The sequence below is a fragment of the Neltuma alba genome, unplaced genomic scaffold, assembly GCF_004799145.2.
Source record: "Neltuma alba isolate B1F8T4 unplaced genomic scaffold, ASM479914v2 tig00011255_pilon, whole genome shotgun sequence".
NCBI classification, from domain to species: Eukaryota; Viridiplantae; Streptophyta; class Magnoliopsida; order Fabales; family Fabaceae; genus Neltuma; species Neltuma alba.
In genome coordinates, this window is record NW_021635969.1 from 151080 (window position 1) to 169393 (window position 18314).

General features: G+C 32.2%; 2 protein-coding genes across 2 annotated transcripts; one reads left to right on the plus strand and one right to left on the minus strand.

The window, feature by feature from the left end:
* Window positions 1-3625: 3625 nt before the first annotated feature.
* Window positions 3626-6206, plus strand: LOC114763105 (uncharacterized). Its single transcript, XM_028952710.1, has one exon. It carries the CDS (start codon window positions 4913-4915, stop codon window positions 5888-5890), a length of 978 nt encoding a protein of 325 aa, XP_028808543.1. The 5' UTR covers window positions 3626-4912; the 3' UTR covers window positions 5891-6206.
* A 5874-nt stretch (window positions 6207-12080) lies between these two features.
* On the minus strand, window positions 12081-14344 carry LOC114763108 (NADH dehydrogenase [ubiquinone] 1 alpha subcomplex subunit 1). The gene is made up of 3 exons (XM_028952711.1): window positions 14177-14344; window positions 13991-14087; window positions 12081-12383 (listed from the first exon to the last, which is right to left on the minus strand). The coding sequence occupies exons 1-2, from the start codon at window positions 14282-14284 to the stop codon at window positions 13995-13997; spliced, it is 201 nt and encodes a 66-aa protein (XP_028808544.1). The 5' UTR covers window positions 14285-14344; the 3' UTR covers window positions 12081-12383; window positions 13991-13994.
* Between the last annotated feature and the right edge of the window lie 3970 nt (window positions 14345-18314).

Below are 18314 nucleotides of genomic sequence, written 5' to 3' on the forward strand. Positions count from 1 at the left end.
AAATTAAAAGACGAAAAGCATAATTCTACTATAACAAAAGTTAATATCATTTAACAAAAAATATCCTTATATTAAAATACTATAGCTTTGAGTTCCACTTATTGTTATTTTTACTGCTCAACGGCCCAATGTTAACCTTTGAAATAAAACTAGAACTATGAACTGGCAATGATATAATAAAAAATAAAACTATGAGGTGTATCAAACTCTTCTAATGAATTTAAAAAATAGGTGCACAAAAACAAACACAAGCTTTTAATGAAAACTTAATGATGAGCTCATGAAATTCAAGAGAGATTATACATATATATTTGGAGGGATTCAAGTCTTCACCTCTACTCAATACTGTCCCTACCTTTCTCTTCACGTAGTTAAAAAATTATAATTTTTTATATATAAAATACATATTTATATATTCTTCGTTCTATACAAATAAGAAAAATTTTAAATTTTATTAACTTTCATTTAAAATTATTAAATTTTATTTTTATTTATTATATATTATACTTTATCTAAACAAAGTGAATATAATAAAAAATAAAAAATAAAATTATATAACTATACAATTATGGGTGTTTGGGAAGGAAGTGCAGAAATTTTTGTGCGATGCGGTTGGAATGTTTTGGAAGGTGGCACTTTCTCTTACATCCAGACAGACCAAAAGAGGGCTCCCCAGTCCCCACGCTCACAGCTGTCAACTTCCTTTATATGCGTGTGTTTATATATAATATAATATATGATTATAATATAATAATTTTATATTTTATTTAATTAACCTATGACTTGCATTTAGGTAGTGTTTTTAAAAACCAACTATGGTTTCAGAAGTGCTTTTATGAATTACGAAGTAAATATGTGGAGGAGGTTATTTCGTTTTGCGGAAAGTGCTTCTGAAACCATGGTTTTGGAGCACCCAAAAGAGCCTTAGTCCCATGCAGGCTCAGCACTATTTCTCTTTAACTAACCTTTTTTTTTTTTTTGTTGCCAACATTTAAACTACCCTTATTTGTTGTGAGGAAAAGTAGAAGTAATTTTACAACCGTTTAAAATATTTTATAATATCTTTTTTTAATATATTTACAAAGTACGAGATAAATATGTGAGAGGACTTGAGGTACACCCATACCATTCAAACTTGAAAGCTTATTAACAGGCCATTGAAAGTATTATTTTTATTCTAAGTATAAGAGATATATAAGAAATTTGTTTTGATAATAAATATAAAATCTTAATTTATTTTATTTTTTAATTTATAATACTATTAAAGTATTGCTATTGATTGTATGTAATAAGGGTTTTTTTTAGAAGATAATTCAACACACATGATTAGAAAGGATATTTTAGAAAAATTAACATTATTTGTTATAGATAACTAATTTAAACTAATTTTTTTATAAAAATTTAATAAATTAGTTATTTACCTCTTATATTAAAGGTTGAGAGCCGTAAAGGGAGTAAAAAGTTAATCATTTTAATGGATTTTGTTTTATATGTACCACTCAAATTCTTATCACAAGTATACCTCTAAGTCTCTAACCATCTCATCAAAAGCAAGAAAATGTGATTATATGCTTAAATTTATTTGAAAATGAGAAGAATTAAATATTACCTATATTTAATGGCATAAATTATATTTAAGAAGTTATTGAAATTGCAATTAAATTTAAGTGAGATTTTAAAAAAAATACAACTAATACCTTAATTCTTCTTATTTATAGAATAAAAGCCTCTAGCACTTTCAACAACATAAATTTGTTGAATCTAATATTTTTTTATTGAATTGAGTTGATATTGGTTAATGATGAATGATTAATTAAATAACTTCACCAACCACCCTTTTGCCTTTTCCTTCCTATTATTGCTCTCTCTCTCTCTCTGCCCCTCATTTTTCAAATCATTCCCATTTCTCATTCTTCACAAAGTTCACATCTCTTCCTCCCCCTAGTTATTGTCGGCGTGTTCATTTGAAAATATTATCTGAAATGATCAACTATTTTTTTTTACAAATATTTTAAAAATTTTGAAACCCCTTTGACATCTTAGAATGGTCAACAGTTGGGTAAAATTGAAATGATTTAGTATTAACTTTTAGAAACACTTGGTAATAATTCTAAAAGTATATATTCATAATGTTCCAATCTCTACATTCATTTTAAAGTTTTAAGATATTTTTAGAGTATGCAATTTATGAATTTGTGTTTTGCATAGAATTTGAAGTTAATTATACTGTTTATTACTAGTATTTATCAATAGTGTGATTTTCCATAAATTTTATACTATTATTTATAGATTTATTATTAAAATTTTTAAGTGAACTTTTTTAAAACTAGGTTGTATGAAAATATCTAAACAATTATGCAGAAGTGTAAAATATGTATAAAACAACATTATTTGTCCAATTTTTTTCTCACTTTCTTTCTATATTCTTTTTGAAAATAGATATTAATTAATCAGTCAAAATTATAAACTAAAATAGTATTGACACAACAAGTTAGTAAAAATATTGACTCTTTCTTATAAGCAATATATAATTAGAGAGTTTTCTTCTAAAATACACGCAGCTACTCACATAACTAACAGAAAACCAAATAAAATTGAATAATTCCTTGTACCCTAACTTCTCCAAAATTTTGTTGGTCCAAAATAAAAAAAAGTACTTCTAAGTTGTAAGAAAAAACTATTAAATTTTGATTAATGCAATAAAAAGAAGAGACATTTCAGGAATGCATTTATTTAGGTTACAATAGAATGTAAGCCTTCCACATACTAAACCATTCATTCCTCAGTCCATTAATTCTTCAGTCAATCATTCAAAACACCTTGCTTATGACTCTCTAGTTTGTTAATTCATAAAATACTTCCATCAATAATTATTTTTTGATTCATTATTTCAATTGATATTAATTATGAATTCTTTTAATTTTGTTGTTAATAAAAATAACCCTGTTTTTATTAACGTGAAATTGGTATCTTTCTTGTTTCATAAATTAGCTATCCAATTGGCAACACTAAACATAAATTATACTAAGTTTGATATTGATGTAATTGTATTCATCATTATATTAAAAATAAAATTTAGTTTTACCCAATTTTTTCAACAAAAAGAAATTGATAAATCAGGGGGAAAAAAAGAAATTGATAAACTATTTCCATAATGGATATAGAAATATCACATGAAAAGAATATACTCTTTATTCTTATCAAATATAATATATTTTGGAAAATTAACCTACTATATTCTTTTAATTTTTAAATAATTTATTTCCTTCCACTATATGGATGTAAATTTAACCAAGTATAAAAATTTAGAATGCTAACATTTTAAATTTAAATTTTATTTCAAAACCCCCCAAAAAAATCAAGCTACTTAATTTTTTCTTTGCCAGCAATATATGATTAATAAAAAAAAATTGAACACTCACTTCAATTTAAAGTTGGTGAGAGGTGGAAATTATAGTTTATTCATGCTTGTTGCAAATCAGCAATATTTTATTTTGGTTTATGGTCCCAATATTTTAATGCTTCACTTCTTTTGTTCATCATCAAAGACTAAAAGCGTTTTATACAGCAACCAAACATTTTCCATTTCCCTTTCGTCCCTTCTCTCTCCCCCCTTCCCCTTCTCTCTCTCTCTCTCTGTTCCTCACACACACAGCCTCACTGCCTTTCTGTCTTTTTTCCTCTTTCCCACACAGGTCCATCTCCAGTGGCCATCTAGGCATCTACAACTCTAGAAACTTATCTCCTCTCTTTCCCCCTCCCCCCATCTTGCTCTCTCTTTCTCAGACCCAGATTGTTTTCATTTCCTCTTCACAGAATTTGTTTCTCATCCTTTTGGTGTTTACCCCAACATAGCCTTATTCTTCCATCATTCATTTGTTTCATCTTCATCCTCCTCAGTCCTTTGCTCCAACTATAGAAAATCCACCACTATCCTGCCGCTTTCACCACAAAGCACCTTCCTTTTCACACCCATCCATCGTTCTCATCGTTTTCCCGAGTCATCAATCATCAGCCTCCAGATTTAGTTGAAATGCAGGCTGTTTGGGGACTGTTTAGCCCCTGATTCTTCATTTTACTGCTACCCTTTGGTGCTCCCATTACTCCAGTGATACGCACTTATGATTTTCTTGAAGATTATCGGCTTCCAAACGATCCTGAAATTTGGAGTTTTCACTGTAGCTGGGTATCGTTGCTGTCGGTTTTGAAGGTGATTGTGTGTTCAGCTGCAGCAAGATGCTTTAGGGCTTTCATCTGAAACCCAGTCCTGCAATTTTCAGGTATTTAGTGAGTGGGTCAAGGATCTTGCTTCTGAATCTGTGTTATTGTGCTTGCTTTTGAATTCAGAATCGCTATATCCACTGGTTTCTTTTGGACCGTTTGAGCTTGAGGAGGAAGATTAAAGGTTTTATTATCTCGTGTTAAACCTGCTTCTGACTCAATTATTGCATAATGGCGAAGAATAAGGGAGGGTTTGATTTTGCTGAGGAATGAAATGCCCAGAAGATTCCCAAGTCAAAGTCTTTGGCATTGCCTCTGAGTGCTTCTTTTAAAAGGATTCTACTTCTGAAAGCAAAAGCCAGTCCTGAAAGGAAACAAGGGCCGTAACGGTTGAAACCTTCAAAGCTGCTTTAATAGCCTCTGGGGAGAATATTTCTCTTTACCAACCTTCCGTTTTATGTTATTTTTTCATTCATTAGATCAAAACGTGCCTGCCAATTGTAGATGTTGAAGCGTCCTGGAACAAATTTATTGCGTATCACTTAGCTGTTCCGTTATAATTCTTTGAGATTTGAGGCTCTCAGGTATAATACTGGGATTGACATATCTGGGTATCTCCAAGCAGATAGCTACAAACCCACACCATTACAGAGCGACATTGAGCTGAATTGCCAAAATTCTCAAAGCATCGATGGGACTTCGCAGAAGTCTCGCGATGCTTGTGCTTGTTCTGCTGCTATACTTTGAATGGTTTCCTCATGCGAAAGCTCAGTCTTCTGCTACAAATGGCTCATCAAGAAGCGCAAGGGACCTTGATGCACTTCTTCAAGATTATGCTTACAGGGCTTTGGTGGGACCAGTGACAGGAAAAATTTATGATGGGACTGTACCTTCCAATTTGACTGGAATTAATATTGCAGCATTGAGGCTAAGAAGTGGCAGTTTGAGGAGAAGGGGTGTTGATAAGTACAAAGAGTTTAACATTCCTATGGGACTTATTGAGACGCCATATGTAGTAAGACTTGTTTTGGTGTACCAAAATCTGGGCAATTGGTCACGTACGTACTATCAGACTCAGTTGCCAAATTATACATTCTTGGCTCCTGTACTGGGGCTTCTTGCTTATGATGGCACTGATTTGTCTGCTACAAACCTGCACGAACTGAATATAATTGCATCTGGTGACCCCATTTCGATTAAGTTTGATGGTGTAAGGCAAGCTCCCGATGGTGCTGTTGCAAGATGTGTCTTGTTTGACTTACAGGGTTCATTCAATTTTAGCAATGTCACAGAAGGTAACACATGTTCAACTTCCCAACAGGGCCATTTCTCTATTGTGACTGAGTCCATCGGTCCCTCTCCATCGCCTGCACCCGGTCCTGGTGCTCCAGTAGTGCCCCCGGCTCCTAGTGAGCGAGCAGAGAAGAAGAGTAGCAGGAAAGTGGGGATTATTGTTGGGTCGGTTTTGGGTGGACTGGCCCTTCTGGTGTTATTGTCATTACTGGTTTTGTGGGTGCAGAAGTTTAAGAAAAAGAAGAGAAGGCAACAGATGGAAAGGGAAGCAGAGGTGGGAGAAGCTCTTCATATGGCCCCTATTGGGGATACGAAAGCTCCTGCTGCATCGGGTACTCGAACACAACCGGCCCTTGAACATGAATATGCGCCATGAAAAAACACTATTTTTGCAGAATCTTGGGATGCTCATCTTCTTCTTCCACTGTATTCAGGAATTCTTCTGATCACTCACACCTTTTTTTGGTGGTGTTGTCTTTCTTTTTCCCCTCCCCATCGTTTGCTTAGGCTCCTGGGTTTCATAAAATTGTTGGTAATATAGGATTTTTATGTATATCTGCTATCTCTTTGTTGATTCATTGTGGTGTGAATGTAGCAGCAAGCAACCCAAAGTGATTCTATATGTGATGATGATTCAGTTGTTTCATTGACAGAGAATAAAAAAACAATGTAGCTTCTACATTTTGGTCTTACGTTTTCATTTGTCTTCTGCTTTCTCTTCGCTCATTTTTGTGAGGGGGACCAAAGATCTCAAGGCCATAACTTTGTCTCTGAGAAATCTTTGAAGTTCTCTGCACTGGCAATAATATTACTGATGAATTGGGCTTTTTGTAGAAGAATGGTGCATTTAAGATGATTAAAAGGGGAAAAGAAAGGAAGGGAATTGGAACATTAAATTTAAAGTGATGAAATAATTTTGAGCAATAATTGCTAATTAATCCTAGTCTTTTTGTGATTTGTTTTTAAGCGCACAGGTGGGCACAGGAAGGTATAGGGATGACAGATATATACCAAGGCCTTCTGCTGGCGTTTCTGTGGGACCATCTTCTCCTGAAAGGGACATGGTAACCTAAGTCTGGTCTGCAGGACAGGGTGTAAATCCTCATAATTTTAAGAGCATGCACTTCAATCCAGAACTTTTACAGTTCAACTGTATTAATGCACCTGAAGAGCAAAAAGGAAAAAAGAAAAAAAAAAAGGTGTAACAAGAGGAAATAAAATGTCCCACTTGGAGTCCCTGCAAATCAAAAAAATACGGTAACATATTTACTTTTTATTACAATTTTCCTCTTTTACGTCCTATTCAATATTGGAGGAGGAAAATATGAAACAAGTTTTAAGGATGTTTTAATACGAGTAAAGTAGGAAACTCTTTAATTTTCAGACAGAGTTAATGAATCTTAAAAAGTTTTTTTTATTGTTTATTGGTATCTTCTTATTGGTTGGGTATTAAATGTTTAAATGTTAGTTCGAATTAACCCCTTCTTTAGACTAAATCTCTGTAAATAACAAAAGGAATACTTCTTAACATGTAACATAAGATCTTTTCCCCCCTTCTTTTCTTTCTCGCATTGTGTGAGGTTTATGGGTTTTGACTAATCAAATGGGGTGGTTTTCAAGAATCCTATGTCAAAAAGACATCCACATCAAGACTTTAAAGGGCACAAAGAAAAAGGTGACCAACTGTTCATAGCCTCTCTGCACTAACAATTTGAGCATTGAAGTTTTAATTTTGAGGACAGATGGAAACCAACCAAGGCAAAGGAATCCAGTTTTTTTCTGCTTCTATTGACTAAAATGCTCGTATTACTTACGACACAGTAGTTTGAATTATATGAAAAATATACTGCATATGTTGTTGTCTGTCTATGTTGTGTTATCTGTCTCATGTCTTAACCAAGAAGACAAAAAGGCCGTTGTTTATTTATTTCACCGTTCTGTAAGATGTGTTTGTTTGATATTTTTTACATGGGGTTGCTTTCCAGGATCCCACGTCAAACGATGAATCCGGATTCTTTAGAAGAGTCGTAAATTGACAGAATATACAGTGAAGTCAAAAGGGGAAGGAATTTAAGGCCTTGTTTGGTTGGATTGAGGGGCCGGATTTTTAATAGGATGGAAATATGTGAATGGAATGAAGATAAGTATGAGGAAAAAATTATGAAAATACTTTGATGAGTAATGCTTGGTGCCAAAAAAAGAGGAATAAAAATAATTTAAAATAAAATGACTAAATTGCCTCTCTCTCTTAAATCATAGAATAACTTGATAAGGGTCATTTTCGACTTTATGTAAGGATTTTAAGATAGCATGTTAATTTTCCTTCTGTTCAGCTATAAAAATCAATTGTGTGTTAAAAATGGTGCTGAAAATTAGTAAGTCAGTTATTTGCAAAAAAAAAAAAAGTGTATTGATTTTCTAAAATACCCTTTCAATCATTTGCATTAAAAATCACCACAGATAAAAAACCCTCAATAAGTGCAATAAATAAAGATAATTTTGAAAACAAATTATAAATTTGAGAGACAAAGTAGATTAATGTCTTACATTTAAAATAAAAAAAATCCTTCATAAGCTCCTATATTTAGAACCAGAAGAGTATTTGGTATTATTGAACAAAATAAGTTTAAGCGAAGCTTTCTACATATAGTCAAATTTTTATTGATTATACGATTTCATGACTATAAAAAATCTAACTTGTAGAAGAGGTCAATGTAAAATATAAATTCCTAGTAAATAACATCTTTTATAAATTACAATAATATGGCTGCTAAAATATATGTTTAGTCAATATGAAGGGAAAAAGTGGACTCCATCCACAGTTTTACCCCTTCATAGTACTTTGTCTAAATCCACGATTATTACATAATCACACATACACGCAAAAAAAAAAAAAGATTTAATGAGACTATAACATATGCATATGAAAAATCAAAAGGGGTTGAAGGTAATAGAGAGTGAAGACATAATATGACAGCACACGAAAGCCAATGTTCATCTCTGTGACTCTCACATGTGAACTTTTAATACTTGTTTTTGTCTTTCTTCCTTTGCTTGCCACTCACAACTACAAAACACTACACATCTTCAATTTCTTGTCATTTCCTATAAAGCTCCCTCCTTTGTCCTTTTAATGCATTTTATATATAAGGTAAGCTCTGTCACATTATTGTCACTAAGCATGGCTCGAAGTTAGTGCTTAATCTCAATATAATACGCAAGAAAAAGCACAGATCATTTCACAAAAATGAAGAAGAGGGGATTACAACTCAGCCCCACCAAAACAACCTTATTGAACCATTCCCAAACTTGCAATTTTTTGTCCTCTTAGATAAAGTTCAAGAGCAGTGGAATTACCTACAAAAGCAACCACATTTTTGGCTCAATCATATATATTTTCTCCAATGCTAAATGCATCTGTACGACTAAGATAACTACTTTACGATGATTAATACAATTATTTAAGTTAGTTATTTATTAAAAGAAGTATGTTTATCTCTCTAAAATATTTTAACCATTTGTATATAAAACTATTCTATCAATTAAAAATATTCTTTTAATATGTGTGATAATAGGAAAAATTTAGAAAAAATTATAAATTTGAAAGACAAAATAGATTAAGATATTATATTTAGAATCAAAATAACCCTTAAATTAGCTTTTATATTTAGAATCGAATGGAGTAACAATTACAAAATTATGCACAAACTCACACATTTAGGTTAGCAAGGTGTTGGTGGAGACTTCACAACTCAAAGAATGCTTACATATTACCTATCAACAACATCTTCATATTAATGATATAATTTAAACAAATGCTTCTATAAGAAATGAATCGTATCATTAATAACTATATCAATTTTTATTCATTAAATTATACTAATATTTATTCTACCATTAAAAATATTCAGCTCATATTTATAGTTGTCCTTGACCAAATAGAGAAGTTTACAAACAAAAGAACTTTGTTTTCCTTTGTGACTTTTACCTACTGATTCTTGACTCTCTGTGGCAGGACTTTTCATATTAAAGCTTTATGGGATGGGGTCAACTTTCTTCTTCTCCTCTTTGCATGTCTTGTGAGGTTGTTGTGCTGTCAAAGCCAAACGTGTTGTATTGCAGAAGACAAGGACCTTCTTGTTCTGCCAATGGGAATATCCCGAGAAATCCACAAGCAAACTGACAGAAAATGAAACATGTTTGATGATTGAAAATACTCAAATGAAATTCCTCTCCAAGGTTTTGAGCTGTAATTTTTCTCTTGCGTGGATCAAAGTTAAAACAAGTTTGAGTCTTTAGAGCTCAATTAAATGAGGATACATCTCATAGTTCAAGGGGCTTTTACCTTTCTTTTAAATGAGGTGAAAATAGTAGAGAAGAAAATAGTGTTTTCCTTCTTTCTATTTGGATAAATAGAAGAAAATATAGAGAAAAAATGACCAATTTTATAATGACAACAATACCCATATAAAAAAGACATAGCTTCACATGTCTTTTATTCTCTTTTAAGACCATTTTGGAAGGTATGTTTTATTTTTAAAATATCTTCATTTTTGAAAGAAAAAAAACATCGGGAGAACAAATTATGGTCCCTATATCTCTTTTTTCTTCTTCATTTTTTTTAATTTTCTCTTCCTAATTTAAATAAAAATAATAATTTTATCTTGTTTCTTCCCTAGTTTTCTCTTCTCATACTTTTCTCTTCAGTCCTAAAACAAGTAACATGCCACTAAGACTTGTTTGATATAAAATTACTTAACATTTGATGCTATTATGTTAGGTTTGAATATGGTTATACCTTAATAAAAGCACTGAAATGAGATTGTTGAGGTTGGTTTTGCAGGAACAAATAAGTTGCCAATAATAAGAGCCATTATTTCAGAGTTAGTGGAGTGCAAGCTTTGGTGTGACTGGCTTACAATAAAGGGCATTTGAACAGTTGAGCACTTGAGCTGTCACTTGCAACATTTGATACCATATATTTATTTTCAAAGGATCAAAGGTCAATGTCACCTACACCTGTTTTTTTTAATTTTTAATTTGAAAAAAAAGTGTTCTATCTATCCTGTCAGTTCTCAAGAACTTTTGATTCAGATTCCTCTGTTACCATTTCTAGGTGTCTTTGATGGACATTAATGAGAAAGAGTTCTTGTTTTGAAGAAAATTTATGGAAGAGATATGAATTTGAAATCTAACCTAGCTAGTACAGATATTTTAAAACTGTTGATGCTGAAATTTTTCCTTTTTGTATTTTGTTTTATTCTTTGGGTCATCAATAATGCTTCTGAAAGTTTCTGTCTGATGTTGTAAGCGGAGAGCGACTATGCAGCTGCCACGGTCAACAAATTCATATCAAATTGTTTCATTTCTATTCATATACCCAATAAAAATATAAATCATTGTTTCATTTCTATTCATATACCCAATAAAAATATAAATCACAAATGTCAACAAATTTTTTCGCCAAACAAAGTAAAAGGATCCCATAAGCAAAATACACGTCATCCCACCATTTTCCAAAGTTGACTTTAATAGCTTTGAATGATTAAATTAGACATTTTTTTTAAATATATTGTACAAAGTTTATAAGTCACACTAATGATATCATAAATTTTGTTTGATATTGATGATGTTATTAACTTGTATGTGACTGAAACAAGTTCTCAAGAACAAGTCTAAAAGGAGCCATGTCTAAGGATCACAAAATATAATCTAGTCTCCTTATTGCTTTTTTTCTTTTTAACCATCATAATCTAAGCTCATTTAAAGTAATTTATAAATAGCTTTTTAATCATAATTTATGTAATATATATGAGAATAGTTTTGTTCCAACTTATGTAATATATATGAGAATAGTTTTGTTTCAACTTACGTGAAACGTACTTACAATTGAAGTCTTAAATCTTGTAAGAAGAGTGGGCACCATAAATGTGAAAAGCAGAGACCCCACTAGTTAGCCCCATTTGATAGGCTAATCCCCATGGTTTTATAAAGTTATAACCCCAATCCTTGTGAGCGCTTTGAAAATTCTGTTTTCACGGTGTTGACATGGCCAACAATTATTACCATGTGGCACCACGTACGAGTGGCAAGTCAGAAAAAAATAAATAAAGATGTAGGAGGGGCATGAGTGATAATGGTCAGTGAAGCTATTGAAGATACTCTGCATATACTGAGACTGCACGACTTGAGCTTATTAAGCCATCCAAGATGAGCAGGCTAGAACTATATGTCCTTGCATGGATCAAGCTCAAGCCAAGCTTCCAAGTCGTAACATCAAAGGTGTGAAGTAAAGTGCTGTCTAACTGTCAAAGCCTAGTGGACTAAATAAGGGCCACATTTCTTATTCGAATTAGAGGGGTAAGCACTAAAAACCCGAATTTCCAAACAAGCATACCTGTAGAAAAGCTAAGGTCATTGGTCAATATTTCTGCATCTCATTATTTAGCACTTCACATATCTGTATGTAAGCTTCAAAGTTCAAACTTAACCTTGCTGTTATGCGCAACAACCAGCCTTCTTATTTTCCAACATTCTCTTCACGTTAAGGGGGAATGGATTGAATATGACCTATAAGGGTTGCTCGCCTACTTATTTAATCAACCACTGTTCTCTACGTTTATATAAGGATATTCAACCACAAAGAGATCAAACATTTATAGACAGTAGATATCTCAGTGCCGAACACGCTTGAACAAGCCTCTGTTAACACATTCAAATTTGGAAAAGTGATTCACAGAATAGGAATATTACAAGAAATGATATGATAAATGTAACTTTTGTCATCCATCCTGCCTGGTCAGAACTTGCAACAGCTGGAACATCAGATGAGTAATTTATTTCTTTCAGAAGCATGCTGACGGAACAACCTGCATTTTGCAGCATCAGCATCATAATGTGTATTCCATAGTTGAAGCCTCGAGTTTTACACAAACCAAATCAAATTTCCGTGTCAAATTATCTATTGGCATGCTTCAAAATAAATCTATCACACCACTAATAAAAAAGAAGAATATGGAAGCACAATTCCTTGATTTTCCTTCATGACGGAGGATGAAAGAAAGAAAAAGAAAAAAGGGGCCCCGGGGGGGGGGGGGGGATACAGGTTGCTATATTAACCAGAGACATTAAACTATATCATCTTTGTTCTCAAGGTAGTCATTCCAACTATCCAACTTTTAGAGGCAAATAGTTTCTCAAGTTCAGAGGAAACTAGTCTTAAATCAGCGTTTCATTTTTGAGTCCAATGATTAGGTATATAAACAGTCCTCCAATTCTACTAGTCTTGCTTCCTTCATCATAGCAATAGCATGTAATATTTATCCAAGACACAGTGCCTCCTAAAGCTTAGCAATAAAGATATGCGTGTTTGGCATACAGAATTTCTTAATTTGACAGCAATAACACACAAGGCAATCATGAGCAAAATACCCAAAACGTAATTTACAGTTTATCACCAACGGTAACAGGAACAGCACTCCACCACCATCAATGGTTCATAATACCGAATAGACATCTCCAAGAAATAAGATTCTTGGGCTTCAGTTGACATTACAAAAAGAAAGGTAAAGGCGGATTTTTTTTTTTTGGGGGGGGGGGGTGTTGTTGGGTCTATTCTCAACTGTCTCAATGCTGTCTGTCCCTCTATTAATTCTGCTAAAATAAAGAATATGTTGATCATTTTTCATCACAAAATCTGTTACATGGCAATATTAGGGAGAGTCATTAGTCTATTAAGTAGTTGTTGAGTTAACAATATAAGTGGGCAATAACCACTTCTGTTACATAGCAAACAAGTAGTTAGGGGAGGGATCAATTGTAAATACCCCCCATTGTACAAGCATGAGACTTGATTAATGTTTTGAATATAAGTGTTACACCTCCTATCAAAATCACTATGTTACATTCTCTTTTCGTTTTTCATTCCTCTTTCGATTGTGTGTACCAAACAAAACCGTATGGATTACCCTTGATCATTGATCGTACACGACACACTGTAGAATACGTCAAACAAAAGCGGCTGCATAGTTCACATACATTAACTGTGGGAGTCACGTCGGAAAAATTTTGTCTAATACTCCATTTATGTTCACGTAATCTCCTTATGTCCCTCAAATAACTCTTGCCACAAAATCCATTTCAATTTCAATCCACATTTGAGGAGGTATGGGTCAATTCAGATTGCTTATATGGTTCGCTAAAGTTTTAAAGTTTTGTGCTAATAACCAAATTGATGCATCTCCCATCCCGGCTGAGGAAATTGAAACTATTTCAAAACAAAGCACAATTTGTATGAACCAGTCAATGGAAATAAAGTACTACTAGAATCCTATTCGAAACCCTAGGGACCAAAACCAAGGATCAGCCATACGCTGCCACGAGAAACTTCAAAATACCAAGAGAACACAAAGAGTCGCCTAAGAATAAAGCGGTCATTCAACAGCAGATTAGAGAGATGACCAAAGAAGGTAGATACCGGGTCAATTCGGAGAAGCAGAAGAGGCTTGCTCCATGAGTTTCTTGTCCCTTCTTTCCATCGCAACATCCCACATATCGTTCCCAATGTGCTTCGGCTGCAAGATCCGAATTTGTTAAAAGGGTTAGAACGAATCTGTATTACTGATAACAAAAATCGAAAAAGAAGAAAAAGAAGAAGAAATACTCGGCCATGAGCGGCTCTGTGAATGTAATATTGAGCGTTGCCCATAACACAAAGCATTCCTGCTATGATTCCTAGCGGAAGAGTAGCTTCCAACCAAACCCAACTCATTTTCTCCTTCTCCGATTCTGATCTCTTCGTTTCCAGCGATGCCTGCAATTCGTTCCGAAGGGTACAGAACTACTGATGCCTACTGATCAATCTCATAGCAGGCCTGATCAGATTAGGCTTTTTCTTGGGCCGTCCACCTAAGTTAGGGAGAATTAGTGGGCTCAATAGAATCCATATGTAAGACAGAGAAATCCAAAGCTAAGGGTGTGTTTGGAACACCTTATGATCACTTTTAAGAAATACTTTTTCGCAAATCAAAACAAATTTTTTTATATATTTATTTTGTATACTGTAAAAGTACTTATGAAATCATGATTTTGTTCTTATCTAAACACCTTCTAAGACTAGTTTTTCCTCTAGGGTAAAAAATACCCAAGAAAAAAAAAGAAGTGTAGTGAAAATAATAATTTTTCCCATTTCTCAAAAAGGAATGGAATTGGAATCTTCTTCTTGAGATGAGAACTTTGTTAGTTTGCACAATTCACTATGTTACAATATAATGAAATCACTTGGTATTTTTAGAAGGCCTTGAAATATGTTGAAAAGAATCATATCTATATATAAAATGTGATGACTACTTGCAATTCAAATGGTAAAAGTAATAAAATAAGTAGATATAAATATAATGTAGTTGGGTTATCTAAGGAGCACATAACTAAGGAAAATAGGATTTTTTTTTTTGGCCTTGTATGGAGCATAGATATTGATGATATTTAAACCAATAAATATGCTAATTAGCTTGCAGGAAATGCTCTTATACTTGATGTATGCTGCTTCATTACTCTATATTTTCTCTTTTGCATAGCGAGGGGTCAATTGATTTGGACAAAAGTCTACAATATGTGCTTTAATTTTGTTTTTTCTTTCTTGGTTATACTGTGCTGTGGTCATTTACAACTTCCAATTGTGATGGTTTATGTAGTTTGACTCCCATAACATATAGCTATCTTGAATTTCATTTGATAGTGAGAGGCTCTAAAAATGTAATATTTACGAATTAAAATTTCATATTTGTAAGTTCATTTGAGTCAATTTATATTTGCAAGCCAACCTTATAAATGTTAAATTTTTTGATATCTGATAGTTTTAAACGAAATTTAAGAACCCATCTCTATTTAATTTTCTTTCCGATCTAGAATCTGGGTAATTCTTTTTGGAAGAATAATCCCTACTATTTATGGCAATTTGAATAATTGATTTTATACTACACTCCTCTGGTCTTATTTATAGAGCAGTGAGAAAATATTTTTGATTCTATTTCTAAGGTACTGAAAGGAATTTTTTTGTATAAATGTATAATTTTATCCTTCGTTGATCATTGTATTAATTTTATTTATATGAGGTATAATATATATTAAATGGAAATAAAATTGAACAGTTGTTAAATTTTAAATAAGAGTTAATGAAATTTAAGATTTTTTTGTCCAAATAAAACATGCAAGTGACTTATAAATATCATAAAAAAGTATGAGATAAATATATAAATTGTTAAATAAGTTCTGACTCATGAAGCGTAAAAGAGCTTCTTCTAAGTGATTATCGTGCCTGTTTGGCAGGGCTTAAATTGGTCCATAAGCCACTTATTTTGGACAGAAACCCAATTGAGAAATGGAGTGCAGTTTGGAAAGGCTTAAATCCAATTGAGCTTATCTTTCATAAGCTCAAGTAACCGTGCGTTTCCCAAAAGCTGGAAGGAGGAGCTTTTGAAGAGCTTATTGGATCGTTGATGTGTCAGACCTTATTCCCCCATTCATTATTCCCTCGTATTCCTTTCTTCGTTTTTTTTTTCGACCAGGAGCTTTCTCTCACTTCTGCCGTATTTTTCATGATGACATATTGCTGATCAATTTGAATTCATTCCTAGAGTGAGCAAAACACTGATGAGGATAGTCAAAAGAATTTAAGGTTTTAAAATTTAATTTATTTATTAAATTTCACTTCTTCATATTAAATTAATTTAAATTTATTGTATATTAGTATAAATTAACAATCATCATCAATATAAATCATCAATTGATATTAGTATAAATTTATCAATATCATATATAAAATGAAAACCAAAGTTGATGTTGTATATTTACGGGTATCATTCATTCATTCCAAATTTTTCAATCAACTTTTTTTTTCTTAGAAAAATCTCTTAAAAGGACAGTTAAACAACTCAAATTTTGATTTTAATTATTAAATTTATCAAACTCCTACTTAGGTCACATGATTTAAAAAGAGATTTTCACTTCTTTATTATATTATCTCAATTTAGTTTTTTTTTTCATGTTTCACTTTATATTTAAGATATTTTTTATGATTTCTCTAAGGTGTTAAAATTTAATTCACTCTATAAATTTGACTCTTTCATATTGTATTATTTTAATTTTATTGTATTATGTGAAATCATTTTTTTTAATTATGTTTCATTATTTATTAAAAATCATACATATTTTGGTCATTTTACAACTAAACTTACTTTTACTCAACCCTGATCCAAACAACCTTTTACCAATATCACTTTTGCAAACTAGCTTTTCTGAACTCTAATCCAAACACAATTCAGCTTATCCAATTTAGCTTTTACCCAATTTTACTTTTCTATAAGTTACTTTTTCAATAAGCTACTTTTCCAATAACTAATCCAAACAGACCCATCATATGTTCCCAAATAAGGTCTAAGCTGAGTGTACTCTCTTTCTCACTTCTAGGCAAGCTACCTGCATATCGGCATTACTTTTTTCTTTTTCTTATTGGTGAAAATTGTGTTAACCCAGAAATTGCATTAAGCCATGACACAAAACAACCATAATACATACAGACATACACAAGTTTTCAAGAAAAAAAATAAATTATGAAGAGAAATGCCGCTTCTTCTAAAATAAATTTGTTTTTGTTTTTGTTTTTGTTTAAAACACATCCTAGGATTCTTCACAAGAGGAACAGAGGGCCACTCTGCCTTGCCTGCCTTGTGCTCTCCTTTCATTTATCGTTTAGTCCACAGGACCCCCTGATTGCCATTTCCTCTGCCCACCCTCTCTTGTTTTTTTCTTGTCTTCAAATGATATTCCTCATTAATTAAAACCCACAAATTTTATGTCTTTTATCCTTGTCATTTATATGCATTTTTTCTCTCCTTCTTGTTGATGGAATCTCCTAACAAGAATCCAAGCTTTGAGCTTTGCTATTGTTGGATTGGTGTCCTCAACCAATATTATACATATGTGTGTGTGTGAGATCCTACCAATTGGACGCATTGACTAGTTTTATTTTACATTTGGTGATCTTTTGCTGTCTTTTCATGGTAAGAAATTAAAATGCAAAAGTAAATAAATCAATTATAAAAAAAAATGAACACAGTTCTAAAAGGATAGCTTCTAGCTAGATAGATTCTCTCAATCCAGGGATTGAATTATGGGAGGGAAAAATCATTACTCTTAAGAAAAAAACCAATTGTAATCAAGAGAAAAGAAAGAAGAAAACAAGGAATAATGTGAAGAGGAAGACAATCATTTTAGACATTTTTCTATGTGTGACTCATGCTTAATTAACTAAAATCGCTTTGTTTCAAAGCATATGTTGGAATCACTGCGTGGAGAAGAAAGAAATATTGTGCGTCTTTGACTCTGTTACTTCTAGATCCATGTGAAAATCTTATTAATTGATATCAATTTATATTTATCCTTGTAAGCGGACTTTGAGTTGGTATATTTATCTTGATAAAATCCTATGAGTATGACTCAATTAAGCTTTTACATTTTTGAAAAAAATGAGGTCAAAAAGGCTGTTGGTAGGTAAGTTTTTCATGGAAACTCAGTAGACTAGACAGTTACGTGATAATTTCAGTTAGTTCTCCTTATTTTAAAAAAAACAGTTAAAAAAATGCACTCTACTGTACCTCTGAAATAAAATTGTTATTAATGTAATTAAATATAATTTGATTATAATATTTGATATTATTGGTGACTTTGGGTGATTTGTTGCTTTTAACTGTCTAATTGTATTTAAATTATTAGTTAATAGTTAGTTATTAATAATAAACGTG

Coding starts and splice junctions, on each gene's coding strand:
- LOC114763105 (XM_028952710.1), top strand. CDS start 4,913: ATGGGACTTCGCAGAAGTCTCGCGATGCTTGTGCTTGTTCTGCTGCTA.
- LOC114763108 (XM_028952711.1), bottom strand. CDS start 14,284: ATGAGTTGGGTTTGGTTGGAAGCTACTCTTCCGCTAGGAATCATAGCA. Junction 14,088..14,176: donor ACAGAGCCGCTCATGGCCGA/GTATTTCTTCTT, acceptor CGGATCTTGCAG/CCGAAGCACATTGGGAACGA.